A 19,573-nucleotide genomic window follows, 5' to 3' on the forward strand; every position below is an offset into this window, starting at 1 on the left:
ATTTAAAGGGCCCGGGGCTCCCAGCTGCTGCTCCCACAGACCTAGCCCCAGGCCCTTTAAATCCTGATTTAAAAAGCCTGGGGATTTAAAGGCCCCGCCTCTTCCAGTTGAGGCCCCACCCCCTCATCAGGACTCCAGAGTACCGGTAAATCCTTTAAGTTACTTTCACCCCTGGCTAATAGCCATTGATGGACTTATCCTCCATGAACGTTTGTAATGACCTAATAAAAAATAAGTTGTTATGACATAATTAATATCATTTTTGCATTAATACTGAGGTCTCTCCCCTAAAACATGTACGCTGCCTTTGAAGCCAGTGCATCACCCAAGGTTGGAAAAAGTTGACTGTAGTCCATTGCTCTTTGAACCACAGTGCTTTTGAGCCACTGAAGTACAGATTACTTGCAAGGTCAGACTTTTTTCAGGGTAATCAAACCTTTGGAATTCTGTGCCCCACAAGGTATCAGCAGAATCCATGTGGCTCAGATTTTAGAAGAGCTGTGGTTTGAGAGAGACTTGGCCCTGGAGTGAAAGGGGTGTGATTTTTAAGAGGAAGAAAGGAATTGTCACTGGGTTGTAGAGGAGATGGGATTCCCTTATGGTACTACATAATGCGATCAATGAGGAGAAGCTGCTGTTGATAGAGCATTGAGGTAGGGGATGTTGCAGAGAGCTGGTATAAAATATGAGGAATGAGGCCCAGAGGAGTGTGAGGCAAGTAGAGACAGACAGAGTGGGAATTGCTACAGACTGGAAGGAGCTGGGGAGAATTTGGAGCCAGCAGAGGTGGTCAGATATCCCAGCCAGTTCCACTAACACCAGGACAAATTCCCAGTTACATTAGAACAGACTAAGATGCCTGGTCACCCTAGTCCAAGAGTACAATTGCAGTATGGCCAACCCAAGCATTCAAAAATTATGAGTCAGACCCCCCCACCAAAAAATCATAAGATTGTCTTAAAAAATTTAAGTTTTTTTTTTTTTACAATAATAAGTTTGGGGTTCTTTTTATTTGCCTTGGTATTGTTAGCCTTCAGGAGTCACTTTCAATTTTTTCTCTGCAACCAAGAAAGTTAAACGTTTACTTTTTAAAATGAAATCTGAGATTTTTTTAGATAATCACATGTATCCAGGAGCTGGGGCTTTCAGAAAAACACAAATCACCAAGACTTGGCAACACTGCAAATGGAATTGCATGGTTCTGGGTGATTCCTGCTTATATGTACAGGGATAAAGTAATTGCCACATTTAGAAATGAGAAAGTATTTTCCTCTTCATCATACTGGCAGGGACCTTGGAGTAGTTCCACTTCTTTCTAGAGCAATAAACAGAGATTATCTGTCAAAATCAGGCAGACCCCTCCCAAAATTTCCTGTCCATTACTGGTTGACCCTAACCCCATGTTTCTATGCAATACCTTCTTGGAAACAAATTTATTAATAGTAATGTGAGTTACATGGGAATGCCATGGATTTTCAGGACTTGCCGAGGGGAAAGAAAATCAATCCTAATCCATATCGTTGAATCTCTTTTGGAAAGAACAAAGAATGGTAAAAATGCTGGACTTCAGAGTGGAAATGTGACAACTAAATTATTGTATTTCAACTCTGGCTGTAAATCTTTGACAATGGATAACATATCCGTGAATTATTTTACAGTTTTACTCAGTGCAGTTATGAAATCAGCCTGAACATGCACATTAGCCAAAACAATGCAATACAGCAGTGCATGATTTGTAGCTTATGCACTTATAATCATACAGATAGGCATAAAACATTTCTTCTCCCAGGTTTGAATATTTTAAAACTTCTGTCACAGCTGTGAAATCCACAGGATGAATACAAAGTTGATTTTCTTGTAGTTTATCTAAAAAAACCATTCGTGGTCTGCCAGCGTAAGCTTACATCTTCACAGTGATAATAAATATATTAGATTCTTTCCATATACTTTTGAACCATGGAATGATGAATCTGAACCACAAATCAAGAGTTAGAATCAGCTAAAAAGTGGCAGAGAGTGATAGAGAAGTCAAGTATTGATTTATTGCTTAATGTCAGAGATTTTAATCAAAGGTTAAAGGGTTGTGAAAATGTGCAGTGCCACATTCTGAAATCTCAGCATATTCACAAGCTCTGGGGTTTTTGCCCAAGTGACTTGTCTATTTGTCAGCTACAGAGAGGCTCACTTAAATTACTACCTTACAAAAGGTGTAAGTGCGTTGAAAGAACAGATGTACTGTGCAGATAGAGCATACACCTAATAAGAATGTATTGATATAGCTGATGGAATTAAACAGTAAATTATAACCTTTCTATGGAACATTTTTGCCATTCTCTAGAGAATTATGTCCCTGCTATAGAATTCTGTAGGATTGTTGTTTCTTAAAAAGAAAACAGACACCCAAAAACACCTATGGAAAATATCTCATTCTCAGTTAAATTCTGTCGTTTTATAATATTTTCTATAGAACCCTATTAAATTAAATTTCCATAGAAGCCTGTTGATTTCATCCCTATTAGTATCAATAGGAATTGAAATGTGATAGTATATACTAGTATTATTCATGAGAGGCAAAGTGGGCGAAATAAGATCTTTTATTGGACCAATTTCTGACGGTGAAAGAGGCATGCTTTTGTGCTTACACAGAGCTCTGCTTCGTTATTATGCATGTTAATATACCCTATTACACTGATTAATAATGATTGCCATGTATCATTTTACATCAGTGCTCATTTCCTGCACAGACATCTCAAACAAATGTTTGACAAAGGAGGGGAGGTGTAAAAAGATTAAACTGACTGTGTTGCTCACCAAGCATAGACATTTATAGTCTCTGCCATATTTATAGGCAGACCATCTCCACTTTGAAACCTACAGTAATAAGTTGTCTGTTTCCAGAAAATACCTACAGTGACAGGTAACTTGAGCTATGCTTAGTCTGAGCCCTGCTTGGCTTGTACAGAAGTGTGTTAGTAACGTTGTCTCTTTCATAACTGCAAGGGGTAGGAGGGGATTGCTCTATTAGAAGTTCATTACTTTCTTTATACACTGTAAATAAAATAAATGCACTAAAAAAAAACCCCAGATTCAAATTGCATTAAGGTTGTGACACAAAGCAGGAACAGCAAATATTCAGTAAGGGGGACTGTCCTTATACATCTCAGAGCAGATTTTAATTTAAGTTTGACAGACGAGGAAGTGCTAACCCTATCCATCCCCTACCACTGGCCCTCTCTCTGTTCAAGCCCTAAATACAAATCAACAGAAGCAAATAAATCCCAAGCATAGGCAGGCGTGCCATTTTCCAAGTCTGTGCACAACCACATGTATTTCACTAGAAGTCCCACAAACTCATCCAAGGGCAGAACTTGGCCCAGTGCATGTTAATTTCCTTTACATTTCTTTGTGGTGTCTAAAAAGAAAGTCTCTCTTTCTAGAAGCATTTGAGGATTGATATGTTGAGCTTCAGTGGCTCCCTCAGAGGCTGTGTGGTCATTTGTATTGTGGTTTACAGTGTTTACAGGCCTTTCCAGACTGAGGTAATTTAAATATATATGTATTTTAAGGGCTTTTAAAAAGACAAAATAAGGTCCCGATCCAGAATCCATTAAATTAAATGGGAACTTTCCATTGACTTCCATTAGCTTTAAATCAAGCCCTTAGCAGCCATCTGAATTTGTTGGGTGTTAACATATTTAGGGATTTTTTGAAGTGCTTGCAGTGCCTGTGTTGTAAGGAAAGATTTTAATCAAGGTTTACACCTCGGGGACTCAGTTCTTCCTCCAGACTACCCTTTGCAGTCAGCGGGAGATCTTCATGGATAGAAGTCAAACCAAAATTGTGTCCCGGGTTGGCAAACCTAGTCAGAATCTTTATGAAAGTACTGACGGTACATCAGCTGTCAGGGCTTTTCAAAGTTTAAGTAATTTTAACCCGTTTACATATGCCACTAAATACGGTTTGAGTATTTTAAGGATTATTTTGCCCAATTTAAGTCTGTAAATTGAAGCTAGCTATTTAGAGTGTTAAACTTCTCCTGTCTTAAAAATATATCATTTAAAATAACCCATCCGATTATTTTTTAAATTAAAAAAAAAAATCTCCACCCTGAATCCGTTGCAGGATAATATGTAGCTTCAAAGACAGAAAAATCCTGTCCATTCCTCCTTTTTTGTCCAGGATCCCAGATGCAGTGTAGTTTATGCAGCCCAATTTGGGAGGAAGGGAGCAGGATTTGTGGTGCCTAGCAGTGTGTCCAGCTTTATGGGATTGCTTTCCCCTTCTGGAAGGATCAGCATGCCATTGTGGAGCATGAGGATACTGCAGTACCACCTGCACAAGGAGCTCTCCTTACACTGTGCAGCCTGGGCGTGGCTGTCCTTCCTGCCTGCACAGAATTCTCCCAACTTAAGGCAAGGCAAAAGAAGCTTGTAGCCCCTACTAATGTGTTTCATGGGTCAGCTCTATATCCCCTTCAGAGAGGGGGTTTGGAACGAAAACACTGGCAAAGCCATCATGACACCAGTCAATTGGTCATAATTGTTTATTATTATTATTTATTGATTTGTCTTATAGCAGCACCTAAGCACCCACTCAAGGACCAGCACCCCATTATGCTAGGCACAGTACGCACACTTATTTAAAAGACATCTGTGACCCAAAGAGTTTACAATCTAGATTTAAATTCTGTTACAATTTTTAAGTCTCTTTCTGCTTCCTGTTGCCAAGGTGCATGTTTGACGTATTCTTAACAACATGTTTCAATTGGTCACAGGAGGGCTGTGTCCTGGGTCCAGCGATCCCTGTATGGAGAAGCCATGTCCAGGGGACATGCAGTGTGTGGGGTACGAAGCTAGTCGAAGGCCATTCATCTGCCAGTGCCCACCAGGGAAGCTCGGAGAATGTTCAGGTGCAGATTCCCCCAAAAGAGTAACCAGGAAATACTTAAAAGTGTGATTTTTATATAAGAAGTGCAGCCGTTGTATCATAATATGGAGAGTTGCTATTGAAGTCAATGGGAGTTGTGTATGCACACCTCCCAGGATCTGGTCTCGCTCATTTACTTATGAATGTTGTAAAAGAAACTGGTTGTCCAAACCTGGTACTGCATATATACCCGATTCTGCTTCCACAAACAAAACTCCCATTGACTGAATCTGATCAGGATGGTGCCCCAAATCAGTAAAACATGGGACTTTTGAGAAGACAGTTCTTTCTAGAGAACTGCTGTCATTGAATACTGCCCTGCTAGCGGCAAAGCACTTTGGGATCCTTTAGGAGATATTAATTCAAGGTTTTACTTGTTATTAACATTCATAAAGTTTGTAATTTTTGTGATAAAAATACCATGGTATCTTGAAAAAAACATTTCAGGAACTTTGTACATTTTGTTCAATTTATGTTAACCACCAGGCACCAGGGTCCTAATGCAAAGTCAAGCAGACCATTTCCATTGACTTCAATGGGCTTTGAGTAGGACTCGGAGTCAGAAATATCCTGATGCTAACAGAGGGTGCAGATTCCCCAGCAAATTCTGATTTCTGGTGCTCTGCTAGAGCTAAATCCTTCTCACCTTACACCTGCCAGTAGTTCCAATGAAGTCAACAAGGCTTCTTGTCTGAGAATGGTGAGCTGGATTTTCCCCCTTATTAGGAAATTATAATTATAAATTATTAGATTTCTCCCCAAATCTGTGGTGTGTGGTTTGCAATGGAGACAAGTTTTTGATCAGTCAATGGTGGGTTTTATTTAAAAGTTTCTTCTTTGTTAGCTACCTGTGTTCTGTAACTAACTTCATTTGCAATTGTAGGATAATTTCATGTGTCTCTGCTCATTTCTGAACATTAAAAGAATATGTATCTTCTCAAAATGGTTGTTTCAGGGCACACTTCCCTTAGTTTTGCTGGGAATAGTTACATCAAATACCGGGTTTCTGAAAATAGCAAGAAAGAAGAATTCAAGCTGGCTCTGCGTCTACGAACCTTGCAAAGCAATGGGATTATAATGTACACCAGAGCGAATCCCTGTATAATTCTGAAGGTAATTAAAATGTTATCTTTCCTGCACTTATTTTCTTGATTATATGTTTTCTCATTGGATCTTGCTTTGGGGAATGTTGTTCTCATTTCAACTGTGGATTGAGAAGATGAAGATTGATCTGTTTCATGGTAACAGGGAAAAGCAGCAATTTCAACAAAAACAACAAACAAAAAAGCAGCTTGATATGCATTGCAGTAGTAGTATTCTTTGAATATGGACCATTGGGTGCTTTATCTTATATGACCATTGTATCGATTGGTCCTGCTTTGAGCAGGGGGTTGGACTAGATGACTTCCTGAGGTCCCTTCCAACCCTGATATTCTATGATTCTATGTGACTAGGCGCAAGAGCCGATCTACTTGAGATGTAAGACCTGGCCATTCAGATGATTGTGTATTCTAAGCCACACTTGTTGAAAAGGCTGTTTTTCCTCTGCATCTGTGTGATTGGAAAATGAGCCTTCATACCGCTGAATCACAGTTAATTTCAAAAACTTTTTTTTTTTATTTTTTAAGAAAAGCTTCTCTGCTTGAATGAGGTGGCTTATCGAATCAGAGAGTTATGATTGTTCTTCCAGAAGGCTGGGGGTAGGTGAAGATACCTACTGTATTGAATGAAGTCTCTATGACTTTGACTCTTTGCTGAACTGCCTAAAGTGTGGTTCTATGGAAGGCCAAATTTCTGTAGAGCAGGATAAATGAGAAGGATAAACAGTTCCAACAGCCTCCATGTATAATACTTCTGCTGGAATCCCGAAGGCAATGAATGAAGACAATGTGACCGATTGTATCTTTCCCATGTACTGTAAATCAGCAGTGGAAGAAATGGTACAAAGCATTTTGTATTTGTGTTTGCAATTTTTGGATTATTTTTTTTTTGTTTGTTTGAATGTTCAGGTAAATTTAAAACAGTGACAGCAATTTTTAGTGTACAGCAAATATCTCTTTAGCTGTTGTGCTTAAATACAAAAAATGTTTCATGAGTACAAGTATTGTGCCTTTCACCTGGGGCAAGGAGAGCAGGGAAATCAGCACAGCTCAGGCTTGTATGAGACCTAATTGTTTGGAGATGTAAAAAAAGGCCATTGCTTGAATTTTCAAATATGAGGGTGCTAGTGGTTTCCAAATAAGAGTTTAACATGGACAAAAATTCTGTCTTTTTCCTAATCTCGTTCTTGGAAATGGCTGAACTACTTTGGATGAAGTTTCCCAAAAAAATTCAACCTGAAGCAGACACTCATAAATAAAACTTCATCCTGAATAATTAAAGTTTGGTAAAGTTGTAAGAAACTGAAAATAGGATCTTATGATGAGAAGTGTCAGGCAACGTTGACAATAGATGGCTCAATTAGCCCTGTCTGTAATGCGTATGCAATACTCAGATGATAATCCCACATTCGTATAGTGCCTATCATTTCAATGGATCACACATTTAGTTAACATTACCAACAGGGGCTTGGGTACTATGGTGACAGACACTTAAGAAAACCTAAAATAGAGAGAAAGCATACTCCAGTGGTTAGGGTATGATATGGAGATTTGGATTCCTTTCGCTGTTCTGTCATGGACTTTGTGCCATCTTGGGCAATTCACTTAGGCCAAATTTTTCAAAGCATCTTTAGCCCATTTGAGAACTAGACTCCTAAGCCAATTGTGAAAATGGGATTTGGCTCCTAAATCTCTTAGGCACCTTTGAAAAATTGATGCTATCTGTAAAATGGGTGTTGTGAGTATTAAAGATTGTGAGCCACTCAAACACTATCGGTCATATGGGTATCTAGGATTGATAGACTAGACAGAGGTCTCTAAATGTGAGACTGTTATTCAGAAGATTTGAGTATTGCTTTCAATTAAGTTAAATCTGCTGAGCTATTCCAAAGAAGGGGATAATGGATTGATCCCGCAGTGTGCAGAGCACTCTGATCCAATCCAACAAAGCACTGAAACATTTGTTTATTTTCATACACATGAAGTCATTGAGACTATACACATACTAAGTTTTAAGCACATGCTTAGGTGCTTTGCTGGATCAGAGCCAGATGGCTCAGCACTTCACAGAATCAAGCCCTAAATGAGGGTAGAAAATGGAACAATATTAATGTTACCAATTTTAGGGCTTTGTGTGAAACTCTCTTCAGGCCAAAAGAGATATTTAAGGCATATTGTACCATTGATTTTGAAATAGGCCTTCACCACCACCACCACAGATATCTACTTAAAAATTGATAGCACAATAAGGTCTTTAATGTTTAAGTGACCAGCTTAATTTTGGAAGCTCATACGTTTATGATAACTCAAGGGATGGAAATGCTTCATAATCATAACACAGGGTCCTTCTTCACTGAATAATCAATTTAATTGAACAAACTGCTTGTCTACCATCCTGTTCAAAGCTTACTAGTTATAGTACGTTGATATAATAAGGGTGTTATTTATTTTGTTGTTTCAGATGAAGCAATTTATCCATTGATTTAGAGACGTCAGCCATTCTAAAAGTAAATTATTTCAGATGTATGCCTCCTGATTTTAAGCTGTTGGAGCAAAATGAGATGTCATTCAGTTGCATTTTCCCTGGGAATGATTACACATGCAGAGAATTGCATCATGCGTTCCTTTCTCTCGTGTAATTCTATCAGTGAAAAGTAATAAGGTTAACCAAGATTAGGCCATTTTGGATGAGAATCCTCATTTAAGTCCCGCTTGGTTTATAAAATCAGAGATTAAAAAAATAAAGACTGACTTTCCTGTCATGCAATAAATGTAACTGTTGAATAGTATAAGGTGATCATATGTTTTTTAGTCCAGACAGTCAATGTGAAACTTTGCACAGCTTAGTTAAGTGAATTTTATACATTGTAACTTATTATTACAACATCACCTCATGCAGGATAAGATTGAAGCTTGGGTGTGATCCCAGGTGTTGCTAGAGTTGAAGCAAGTAATATTTCAGTATTAAATATACCATTTTACACACATAAACCTGAAATGTAACAAAACATTTCCCTAGATAGATCAGCAGGCATCATGTTGTATTTATGGTATGTGATTGTAGATGGACTATGCAAGCCTGAGGTGGTTTGAGAAGAACCATTTGATCATTTTATTACCTGTGTTGATGTACAGATCCAAGCCCCTCTGCCAGGCTAATATTTTAATGTAATTTATAATATTCATTTTGCTTATTGAATGAAACAATCAAAATGTACCAATTTGCATCACCCTTACGAAGCACCTCTGCACATCTCTGCCTATTTCACATATTTCATGAGTTTTATATATTTGTATGCTAGAGCACGTACGTGTATCCAAATATATATTGACATTAGAGCCCATGCAGCTATAAGGAGAGAGACTTTAAGGTAAGTTGTGTTCTGAGGTAGGAAGCACTCAGCTGTTCAGGAATTACCACTTTAAAGAAACACTGGCTGCCCTGCAGTGAAGCTATAGCATCATTCTTTAATTTGATCGGAGTGGGTCTCCACTGGGGTCCCGCGGACTGTACAACCACAGGATGGGGCAACTTGCACCTCGCTGTATGTGCAAAAGTAGCACCAGAGGCTCAGTTCTGAGTGGAAGTCTGGTCTGGACCAGCAAACCGTTAGTCATCCCATTTAGATCCAAAGGCATAAAAGCTATTTGCATGGGAATCTGCAGGCCCTGGACTTGAGCATCAGCTTTTAATTTGATTTGCATAACACTTGCTAGCATTTACCATCTTCAGACAAAATTTTAGCTCTGTTTCCCCATATCTCTCAATGCAGCACCAAAAATTAGATTGGACAGCCTGTCCTAAGGAAGGGGCAGCACCTTGCTGCGCTACCCCAGGGGGAGACGAGAGGTGAATTGTCACTCAGTGAGAAACAATTTCTTCTTTACTCAGTGCCTGCTCTGGGGGAAGGAGTAACTTGCTTCACCTGTTTTTGTGAAGCAGTTTATTTCTCCCTGTGTGTCTATCCAGCTTCTGTAGCCAGCAAGTTGGGGGTGGCTGGGACCAGGACTCCTCCTGCTCTCAGCCCCTCCCAACCCTCTTACTTATAGCACGTAGGTCCTGCTTTGCCTACTGCAGCTGAAGTCACAATTTGAGCAGGACACCTTCTTCCCTTGCACATTAAGCACTGTAACTGTCTGCGCATTTATCTTTCTAAAGTACTTTATAGCCTCCATCCCTGTTGTATCTGAGCAACTCACAATCTTTAATGTATTTAATGTAGGGCTATTATCCCCATTTCCCAGATGGCAAACAGAGGCACCACGGTCACACAGGAAGTCTGTAGCAGAGCAGGGCCATAAGAGCAACCATACTGGGTCAGACCAATGGTCCATCTAGCCCAGTATCCTGTCTTCTGACACTGGCCAATGCCAGGTGCCCCAGAGAGAATGAACAGAACAGCTAATCATCGAGTGATCCGTCCCCTGTCGCCCATTCCCAGCTTCTGGCAGTTAGAGACTTAGGAGGCCCAGAGCATGGGGTTGCATCACTGATCATCTTGGCTAATAGCCGTTGATGGATCTGTCCTCCATCAACTTATCTAATTCTTTTTTTAACTCAATTGAACTTTTGGCCTTCACAACATCCCCTGCCAATGAGTTCCTGGTGACTGTGCATTGTATGAAGTAGTTCTTTCTTTTGCTTGTTTTAAACCTGTTGCCTGTTACTTTCATTTGGGTGACCCCTGGTTCTTGTGTTATGTGCAGGGGTAACTAGTACTTCCTTACTCTCTTTCTTCACACCATTCATGATTTTATAGACCTCTATCATATGGCCCCTTAGTTGTCTCTTTTCCAAGCTAAAAAGTCCCATTCTTTTTAATCTCTCCTCATATAGAAGCTGTTCCCTATCCCTAATCCCCTCTTATCCCAGGACAGCTTACTTTGGTGAGGGACCTTGTCAAAGATTTTGTGAAAGTCCAAGTAACTATATCCACTGGATCCCCCTTGTCCACAAGTTTTTTGATCCCCTCAAAGATTCTAATAGATTGACGAGGCATGATTTCCCTTTACAAAAGATGTATTGATTCTTCCCCAACAAAGCGTGCTGATAATTCTGACCTTTCAAACAGTTTCCCTGGCACTGAAGTTAGGCTTACTGGCCTCTAATTGCCAGGATCGCCTCTGGAGTCTTGTTTAAAAATTGGCATCCTATTAGCTATTCTCCAGTCATCTGGTACAGAGACTGATATAAGTGACAGGTTACATACCACAGTTAGCAGTTCTGCAATATTATATTTGAGTCCCTTCAGAACTCTTGGGTAAATACCATCTGGCCCTGGTGACTTATAACTGTTTAAGTTATCAGTTTGTTACTGTTGACATGAGTGCAGGTCTCCCAAGTCCTAGGTTAGAGCTGTAACCCCTGGACCATCCTTGCTCTCTCCAAGACTTGCCTTGTGTGTGTTTTTCATTTAATGAAATGGACGTGAAATTTCAGAGCATACAGAGGAGCTGTAATATTTAATAAACATATGAATGGGAAGGAATAAAACAGATGAAAAAAGAAAAGAAAGAGAAGATCAAGCTACAACAGAAGATATGTAAAGTATTTTTAAACTCTAGATCCTTTAAAACGTTGTCTCCCAGATAAAAACTGTGTCATGTTTGTCCCAAGAGTGTGTGTACGGTGCTGTATTTAGATAGATCACTGGAAAAGCATGGTACGTGGATACCGGTAAAAGGCATGTCGATAATGGACCTGTCAGGGTATAATGAGCCTTATGGGAGTTATATGTATATAATATGCAGGAGAATAGACTCCATAGTAAGCATAATAAAAGCCTTTAGGGAAAGAACTGTATTTACTGCTCCTGTGATGGCTACTTTTCAAAGCACTTCTTCTCCTCCTCCTCCCCCCCGCCCCTTTGTATTTTGTATTTAGACCATGTCAAGCCAAAATTTGAAACTGCCTGTCTAAACTGCTCCTACAAAATTGGGGTGTTTTAATTATTGCATGGGGGAAGATAAACTGCCGCTTCTTAAATTAAAAACAACAACTGTAGTTTGAGGGGCCATCTTGATGATCAAAAGATTCCTCTTCAGTTGATAGCTTAATAGGCCAGCTTTTAATTTAAAGTAATTGTCGATAGCCAATTTTTAAGCCGTCTGAGATAAGACTTTGAAATGGAAGGTGAATCCAGACTTATTCTTACACACAACTCTCAGCCTTTTCCTTTATTGACCTTTGGGAGTAGAAGACAACAGTTTAGATTTCTAACTCTGTCAGTTACATTTGTTGTGTTAGAAACATTTCCAATTCTGTATAGTTCCATCAGACTCCTACAGGTTTGTCTAGTCAAGGGCTTTTAAATAAAGGGTTGTTCATGATAAACTTATAAGGCCAAATCCTTCCCCTCGTCCTCTGCCCCATTTCATCTGCTAGGCACCACTCCTGCATGTAAAGCAGTTGAAGAGAGTCCCTGTGTGGCACAGAGTCAGCTTATCCAGCTCTGTGGCCCCACTCTGAGTTCTGGACAGTGGAACGGCCTCTTCAGAGCCATTATCTGCTAGCATGAATTGGAGCAGGCCCATTCAAAGTTACAGCCTGTCCAAATCTGGCCAATCTCAGGATCAGAAGCTGTAAGTGGTAGGACATATGGAAGTTGGCAGTAGCTGAAAATTCAGCCTGTGCCCTTGTCCCAAATATTTTACCTCGATTTCCAAAGCCAGCAAAATGGGAAAAAAAATGTCAGGAATGGGGAAATGTCAAGGAGTGTATTAGCTTTAATATTTTATGGGACTTTTGTGAGAACTCAAGTGTGGGGGATAAACACTGGGACAGAGCTGTCCCAGAATGGGGCTGGTGAGGATAAATACTGCTTAGAGAATGCGATAAAGCATTCTGGGTTGCAGTGCAGAGGCTATTCAAAATAGAATGGCAATGCATACAGTAGGGACCAGCAGAAACCACCAAACTTATTTTCACCAGTAACCTAATCTAGATCTGAACACTGGTCTCTAGGGCTAAAAGAGTAAGTGCACCATCCTCATTCTGCCAACTGTCTGTTTCATCCCTGATGCTATATCAGTTAAGGCCTGAAGGCTATTTTCCTTTCATTGTGCTACACTAGAGCTGAAAGCTGAGACATCTCTATTACAGGTGCCCATTTTGTATGACTTTTAAGGGAAGACGTAGTAATGGCAGCAGTTAAATCAGAGGCTGGGTTGTCACTTGTATTACCATGCTCCAGGTGAGATGGTGGCATGTCCTCACAGCAAAAAGATTGTGCCTTTGAAGGACAACATTTAGTAAGAAATAAAAGTAAAACAATCACAAAGATTTGAACAGTGTGTGGGTCCAATGAATGTCAGCACATCAAGGAAAATGTTTCTCAATTCTGTCAGCCATTTTCAAGTTCCTCATGGTCCTCTGGTGACACGTGCAACCTTTGGATAAACAGCTAATCAGGGAAGCCGGTGTTTGTGCTCTTCATTTGGGGGACCAAGAACTTCACCTTCCCCACAATGCTGGCAAGCTTCAAGTTCAGGGAAACCCAGGCACAGGGTTCCACTTGTCACTATTTATGTACGTGCACTGGCCCCCTCACAATCTTCAATGCTATGTTCACAGCTCCTCTGACGTAGGGAGGTGTTAACTCTGATTTACAGATGGAGAACTGAGGCACAGGGTGGATTAAATGACTTCCCCAATATCACACAAGGAGTCTGAGGCAGGAATCAAACCTAGGTCTCTTGCGTTCTAGTTCAGTCTCCTCTCCACTCAAGACCCTCTTTATTAACCAGCACCTCCATTCCTCTGCCACCAGCCAGACAAGGAGCAAGAGGGACAGTAATAAATAATGACAACCACCGTCAATAAATCCCCAGCTGCCTCCAGGGGAAGAGGGAGGAAACTAGACCCAGGTGTGACCTTTACATTGTGGTGATGATGTTTAAATTAAGGACGCGGACACCACAGTGATGAGCTCAGTACAAATATGAGGGAAGGAGAGAAAGTAGAAGCTCTTGGGCAGTTCTTGCATTTTCTGAATGGAAGCTGGAGTGCAGTGAAGTAAACTCCACAGGTCATAACTGACCCCTGGTTAATCAGGATTTCACTTTGTTGATGAGGTGAGTGAACTTGTGACATTAGGAAAAACAACAAAAATAACTGCTCCTCTGTGAAAGCTATAGGGATGCAGAATCCTGCAGCCTGACTAATGTAAACTCCATTAAACCTATTTCTTTCTATTAGCACCTGGAGTCCCCTGCTGAGATCGGAGCTCCATTGTCCTAAGCACAGGAAATGTACAGTGCAAGACAGTCCTTGCCCCAAAGAGCTTCCAGTCTAAATAGACAAGAGAGGCACATGATGGGAGAGGAAACAGGTGCAGAGAGATGAAGTGACTGGCCCAAAGTCACACAAGAGTTGGGAATAGAAGCCAGGTGTCCCAGCCCAGTGCCTTATCCCTTGGATTACATCTGTAGTGTAAACTTACTTATACTTCTACGGCTAATGTACAGCAGCATGTGTCTGTGTGTTGTTGTGAATGGTTGCTACAATATACCACAGTATTCGTGTAAAGCATCAGACCAATTTTAAGGACACACATTAAAGAAGTGTTGTAAGACCAATGTTTTAAGTGGGTTGGTTTTTGCTTTTACCCTCACAGATCATGGATGGCAAATTGTGGTTCCAGTTGGACTGTGGAAGTGGCCCAGGAATCCTGGGAATTTCTGGCAGGACGGTTAATGATGGGAACTGGCACTCGGTCTTCCTGGAGCTCAATCGGAATTTCACAAGCTTGTCACTTGATGACAGTTATGTGGAGCGGCGCAAAGCCCCCCTCTACTTTCAGACTCTGAGTACCGATAGCTCTGTCTACTTTGGAGCCCAGGTGCAAGTGGATAATGTCCGGAGCCTGACTGACAAGAGGACAACCCAGGTCCTGAGTGGTTTTCAGGGCTGCCTGGATTCTGTTATCCTGAATAACAATGAACTGCCGCTCCAAAACAAGCGCAGCAGCTTTGCAGAAGTGGTTGGCCTGACTGAATTAAAGCTTGGCTGCGTTCTATACCCTGATGCATGTGAGAGGAATCCTTGCCAGAACGGAGGGAGCTGTACTAGTTTGCCATCTGGTGGTAAATATCTTTAATTACATTTTCTTTTTTTTGCGGGGGGGAAGTCAATGTCTGTCTCATTCAGTCAATTGCAGTGCTATCTGTGGTGTTCCCGGGATATTAGAGATACAAGGTGGGTGAGGTAATATCTTTTATTGGGCCAACTTCTGTTGGTGAGAGAGACAAGCTGTCATGCTACACAGAGCTGAAGAAGAGCTCGAAAGCTTGTCTCTTTCACCAACAGAAATTGGTCCCATAAAAGATATTACCTCACCCACCTTGTCTCTCATTCAGTCTGTCACAAGTCTTTCAATGCGGAGACATGTTGGAAAAGTCTCATAAACTCTATAAAAGCTTTTTAGGTTTGGCAAAGTTTATAAAAGCTGCCAGCTTTATAAACAACAACTAAATGGCACTCACCCATTCTCACTGTATTAGTATTCAAGGAGGAGATTGTCTTTCACTAGGGTTACTATAATCCTATTTATGTAGACACCAATAGCATAACAATTACTGAAGTGCTCAGCTGAGGCTTTCAAAATCCATTTACAGCAACAGAGGTTGCAAACAAAACTGGTGATACCTAATATCCATCACAGCTTGAATCGTACGGTTGTGCTTCTCTATATAAGCTGGCACAGATTGTTACTTAGACTTCCACAACACCATCATCCATTTTTGAGTATATAATTTGCTTACATATCTATATATTAAATTGTGAGTCTAAAGCGTTATAAAACTGCAGATAAAACCCACGTGCAGTGGAGTCCCAGGGGGAACTGAACGCTTCAGGGTCTTGGTAACAGGGCAAAGCCATTAGGTCATTCTTTTGACTCACACCTGTATTAGAGGTGACCGTCCCTGTCTAGTGGCAGTTTGACAGCTTGTATGAAGTGGGTTTCGTAGCATCAAGCTAATTCCTAATGAGCAGGTGCCCAAATCACAAAAAACACTGGGATCATTGGCAGTCCTGTCAGTGAGAGTGTTGAATGGGTGTGGAGACAAATCTACCTGCTTGATGCTAAGGCTGAGCCCTCCCAGTCCTAGTTTGCAGCACAGAAATGAGGAAGCTCTTTTTCTGCCGTGCACAATTCAGTGCTTCATTTTCCATATCTGTCAGGTTGGCACCTCTATTCATGCCTCTTCTGTGGCCCTACAAAGTCCCAGGACCTACTCATCAGCCACCTCGTGGCACTAGCCATACCTGGTTCTCTGAGATTGTGGTCCCCTTTTCCAGTCCTTCATACATTCCCCTGTCTAGGTAGGGTTCCTCAATGCAGCAACCACTGACTCCTTGGACTCCTTCTTGGAAATGTGGGTGTTGCCTGGGATTCTCTGCTTGGCGGCACCTTCCGGAGCCCTGGTTTTGACTCTGTGACCTGCACTTTTATCCCTGCTTTTTTCATTTTTTTGTCCCCTGTAATCTATTGATTTCAGGGCTCAGTGGCCCCTCCCTCACCTGAAGGGGTAGAGCCTTTCCTTGTCTTTGTGGGCTCCGATTCCAGTTACTAAACAGTCTGATACCTTTTCCAAGCACCTGTTAGTAATAATGTTACTTAGCATCTGTTTATTGCTTCTCAGTCCCAGCCCTGCACAGACATTAAATAGTTCAACTGGACTGAAATTCACTTTTGGAAATGGAAGAAAATCTGCGGGAAACTTGCACACTCTGGTGTCCTTCTGTCTGTAAAAGCAAGCTTATTCTTCAGCAGTATTGCAAGAAAACACAGAAGCTGAATTTTGGCTTTCACCAGAAGGAAGTTATAAGCACTTTCCCTAGTGCTCTTGTGCAGAAGGAAGCCATAACTGGTCTGTCTGTGTTCCCTGAGCATATGGAAGGGGCTCACTGAATGGCCTCCAGCTGTCCTTGCTCGTGCAAGGTACCTACTTCACAGCTCCGCTAGTGGGAGGTTTAATTTGGCCCACAGCACCCTGTTGCCATCCCAGTATTTACTTCAATGCTTCCTACTTGGCTTTGGTTCACAACAAGTAAGATCAAGGATGAGTCAGGGAAGCTGTAGAAGTATGGTCAATGGAAGAAAGTGCAAAGATAGTTAAAAGAAATGAACTCACAGCACGTACATTAGCAAAGCATCTCAGTATTAACACCAAGCATGGCAATGGGACTTCAATGTGCAGCACGAAGACAAATGTTGCAGCTTATGTGTATGTGTAAGGTCTTTACCTGCGAATGTAAGGAAAGACAATAAGCAGCAGGCAATTAAAGGGGAAAGAAAATATTTCTGAGTGAAAAAGAGGTAGTGGCTTTTGAGAAACTGCTAAACAAGATTATAGAAATCCCAGGAAGTAAAGATGAAACGTTAACTCAGATTCCATATATAATAAATTAGGTCAAGTATCACCAACTTAGCAAGCTGGGGAGAGTAGGAACTGTGCCTTTTATTAATTTAACTTGAATCTATTTATTGTATTGTCTAGCAATTGCATGGTGAGTATATTGAGACCTTTCTAACAAATCACTTCATGGTAATTCTTTTTTCCCAACATCATATGTATTGCCAGTTTACAGGAGGGCAGTGCAGGGGATGCATGCAGCTCCAAATGTTGAGTCCATTTTATTATTAGAATAAAATAAACGGTTCAAGTCAAGATAATTTACTTCTGGAATCCAGGCACTGAAGTTATTTAGACTTGCAAACGTTATTGCCTCAATGAGGAGGCAAGTGCCCAGAGGGGATATTTCAGCTGTCTCTAGTTAAGAAATCTGTTTGCTCTTTTTACTGTTTCAGCAATTTATGTAAATAAAGGATTGTTATAGTACCATAATTTCAAAGCAGTGGGCCCTAACTATACGTGAGTGGCTCTATAAACCAACCCGCTATGACAAGTCATGGCCATTTTTTTCCACCAGGCAAAACAATCCTGTTAGTGTGAGCCATTCTCAGTATATAAAAAGAGCATATAATGAAATTGGGTTGAAAGGAGAACCCTACACCATGTCAAATGCTAGTTATATAACCACAAATTGTAGCATGCTTTTAAGGATGGCAGAACATTGTGCTTGCTGGCACTGATGGTAGCACCCGCAGTAGATTTAAAATAAAATATACGAAGCTTCATTTTTATCTTAGGAGAGGCGATGGCAGCTTTTCTTTGGGGGGAAAGTGCGCACACATATATTTTGCTACCAAAGGGGCCTGATTCTGGTCCAGTTAAGTCAATGACTATAGGGATAACACAGCAGCACCTACAGCCCAGTTCTTTACATAGCACCTTACTTTACATGTAGGGTCATTGAAGTCACTGGAGCAAGATGCTACTAACTATGAACAAGGGTGTCAGAATCTGTCCCAAAGTGAGCAGTGTTCAGCATAAATGCAGAATTTAGTTGGATAAATTTTGAATTTGAATGTTCCAGAGTAGTCTGCATACAATTGTAAGTTCCCTTTTCCTATAATAATTCTACTATGATTTACAGTGAAAATAAGAGAAAACAAAGAGAGCTCAGAGTTCTATCTATGACCAAACACTGTGACGTCAAAAAGTCATTGGCAGTGTAGCAGGAGGCAGGGGGCCATGCCTAATTTACATATAATTTGCATAAAGTATGTAAAATGAATGCAGACATCCATAATGCTATCCCTGAGGTGATACCTTCCTTCCTGAATAGAAATGGCTGGTTGTTTCTGTTCATCCGCAATAAAACCTACATTTGATCAACTTTGGTTTCCTCTTGCCATTACAGCTTTCAAGGCATTTTTGGGCTAGCTACAATGAATCTCAGTCCATTCTTTGGGCATCCCGAGAGAGAGAGAGATGACATATCTGAAGGGAAAAAAGACAAGTCTCAACAGATCGAAGTTTATTGCTAAGACATATAGAGGGGCTGGGACCAGAGGCCTTCTGCAAGGGGTTCTCCAAAATTAAAGTGGTGGACCCTATAGGTAGAACTGTACAATGTGAGCAGCTCAGAAGCTGAAGACCGCATGCTGTTCATGTAGGGAACTTCCACCAATACAGAGAACTGCTTCTGATTGACCTGTGTGGGCATTCTGCTCATGAATGGAGGAGGATAAGCATATGGTCCATAGGATGATGTCAACCAGGAAAGGGCTACATGTGCAAAAGAATCTAGAAACTGAACATGAAGTCCTTGACATAAGGTACCAGGAGCCAAAGCAATGGCTTACATAGAAGCATGATCAGCTAAACTGATCGTGGCAAGGAGGAAGGATGGCTTGTGGGTAAAGTGCTGAACTGGGACTCGGGAGAGCTAGGTTAAATTCCTGGCTTTTCCACAGACTTGGTGCCTGCCCTCTTGGCAAGCCATATAGGGAATGTCTACACTGCAGTTGGGAGTGTGCCTCCCAGCCCGAGTAGACAGACACATGCTAGCTTTGCTCAAGCAAGCATGGGGAAAGTAGCAGAATGGACATTGTGGCACAGGTAGGGTAGCTACCTGAATACAGACCTAAAGGGTATGGGTAGGATTGTACTGGGATGGTTAGCCTATGCTGCCTACC

General features: G+C 41.0%; 1 protein-coding gene across 2 annotated transcripts in view; it reads left to right on the forward strand.

The window, feature by feature from the left end:
• Positions 1–19,573, forward strand: part of FAT3 (FAT atypical cadherin 3) — a 436,391-nt gene that overhangs the window by 387,187 nt on the left and 29,631 nt on the right. For both annotated transcript variants that reach the window (XM_077805390.1, XM_077805398.1), the window contains exons 19-21: positions 4,775–4,909; positions 5,882–6,039; positions 14,642–15,110. In XM_077805390.1, the coding sequence (XP_077661516.1) occupies positions 4,775–4,909; positions 5,882–6,039; positions 14,642–15,110 (762 nt within the window). The remainder of the gene's footprint in view (positions 1–4,774; positions 4,910–5,881; positions 6,040–14,641; positions 15,111–19,573) is intronic.

Source organism: Eretmochelys imbricata, chromosome 1, assembly GCF_965152235.1.
Source record: "Eretmochelys imbricata isolate rEreImb1 chromosome 1, rEreImb1.hap1, whole genome shotgun sequence".
Lineage (NCBI taxonomy): Eukaryota > Metazoa > Chordata > Testudines > Cheloniidae > Eretmochelys > Eretmochelys imbricata.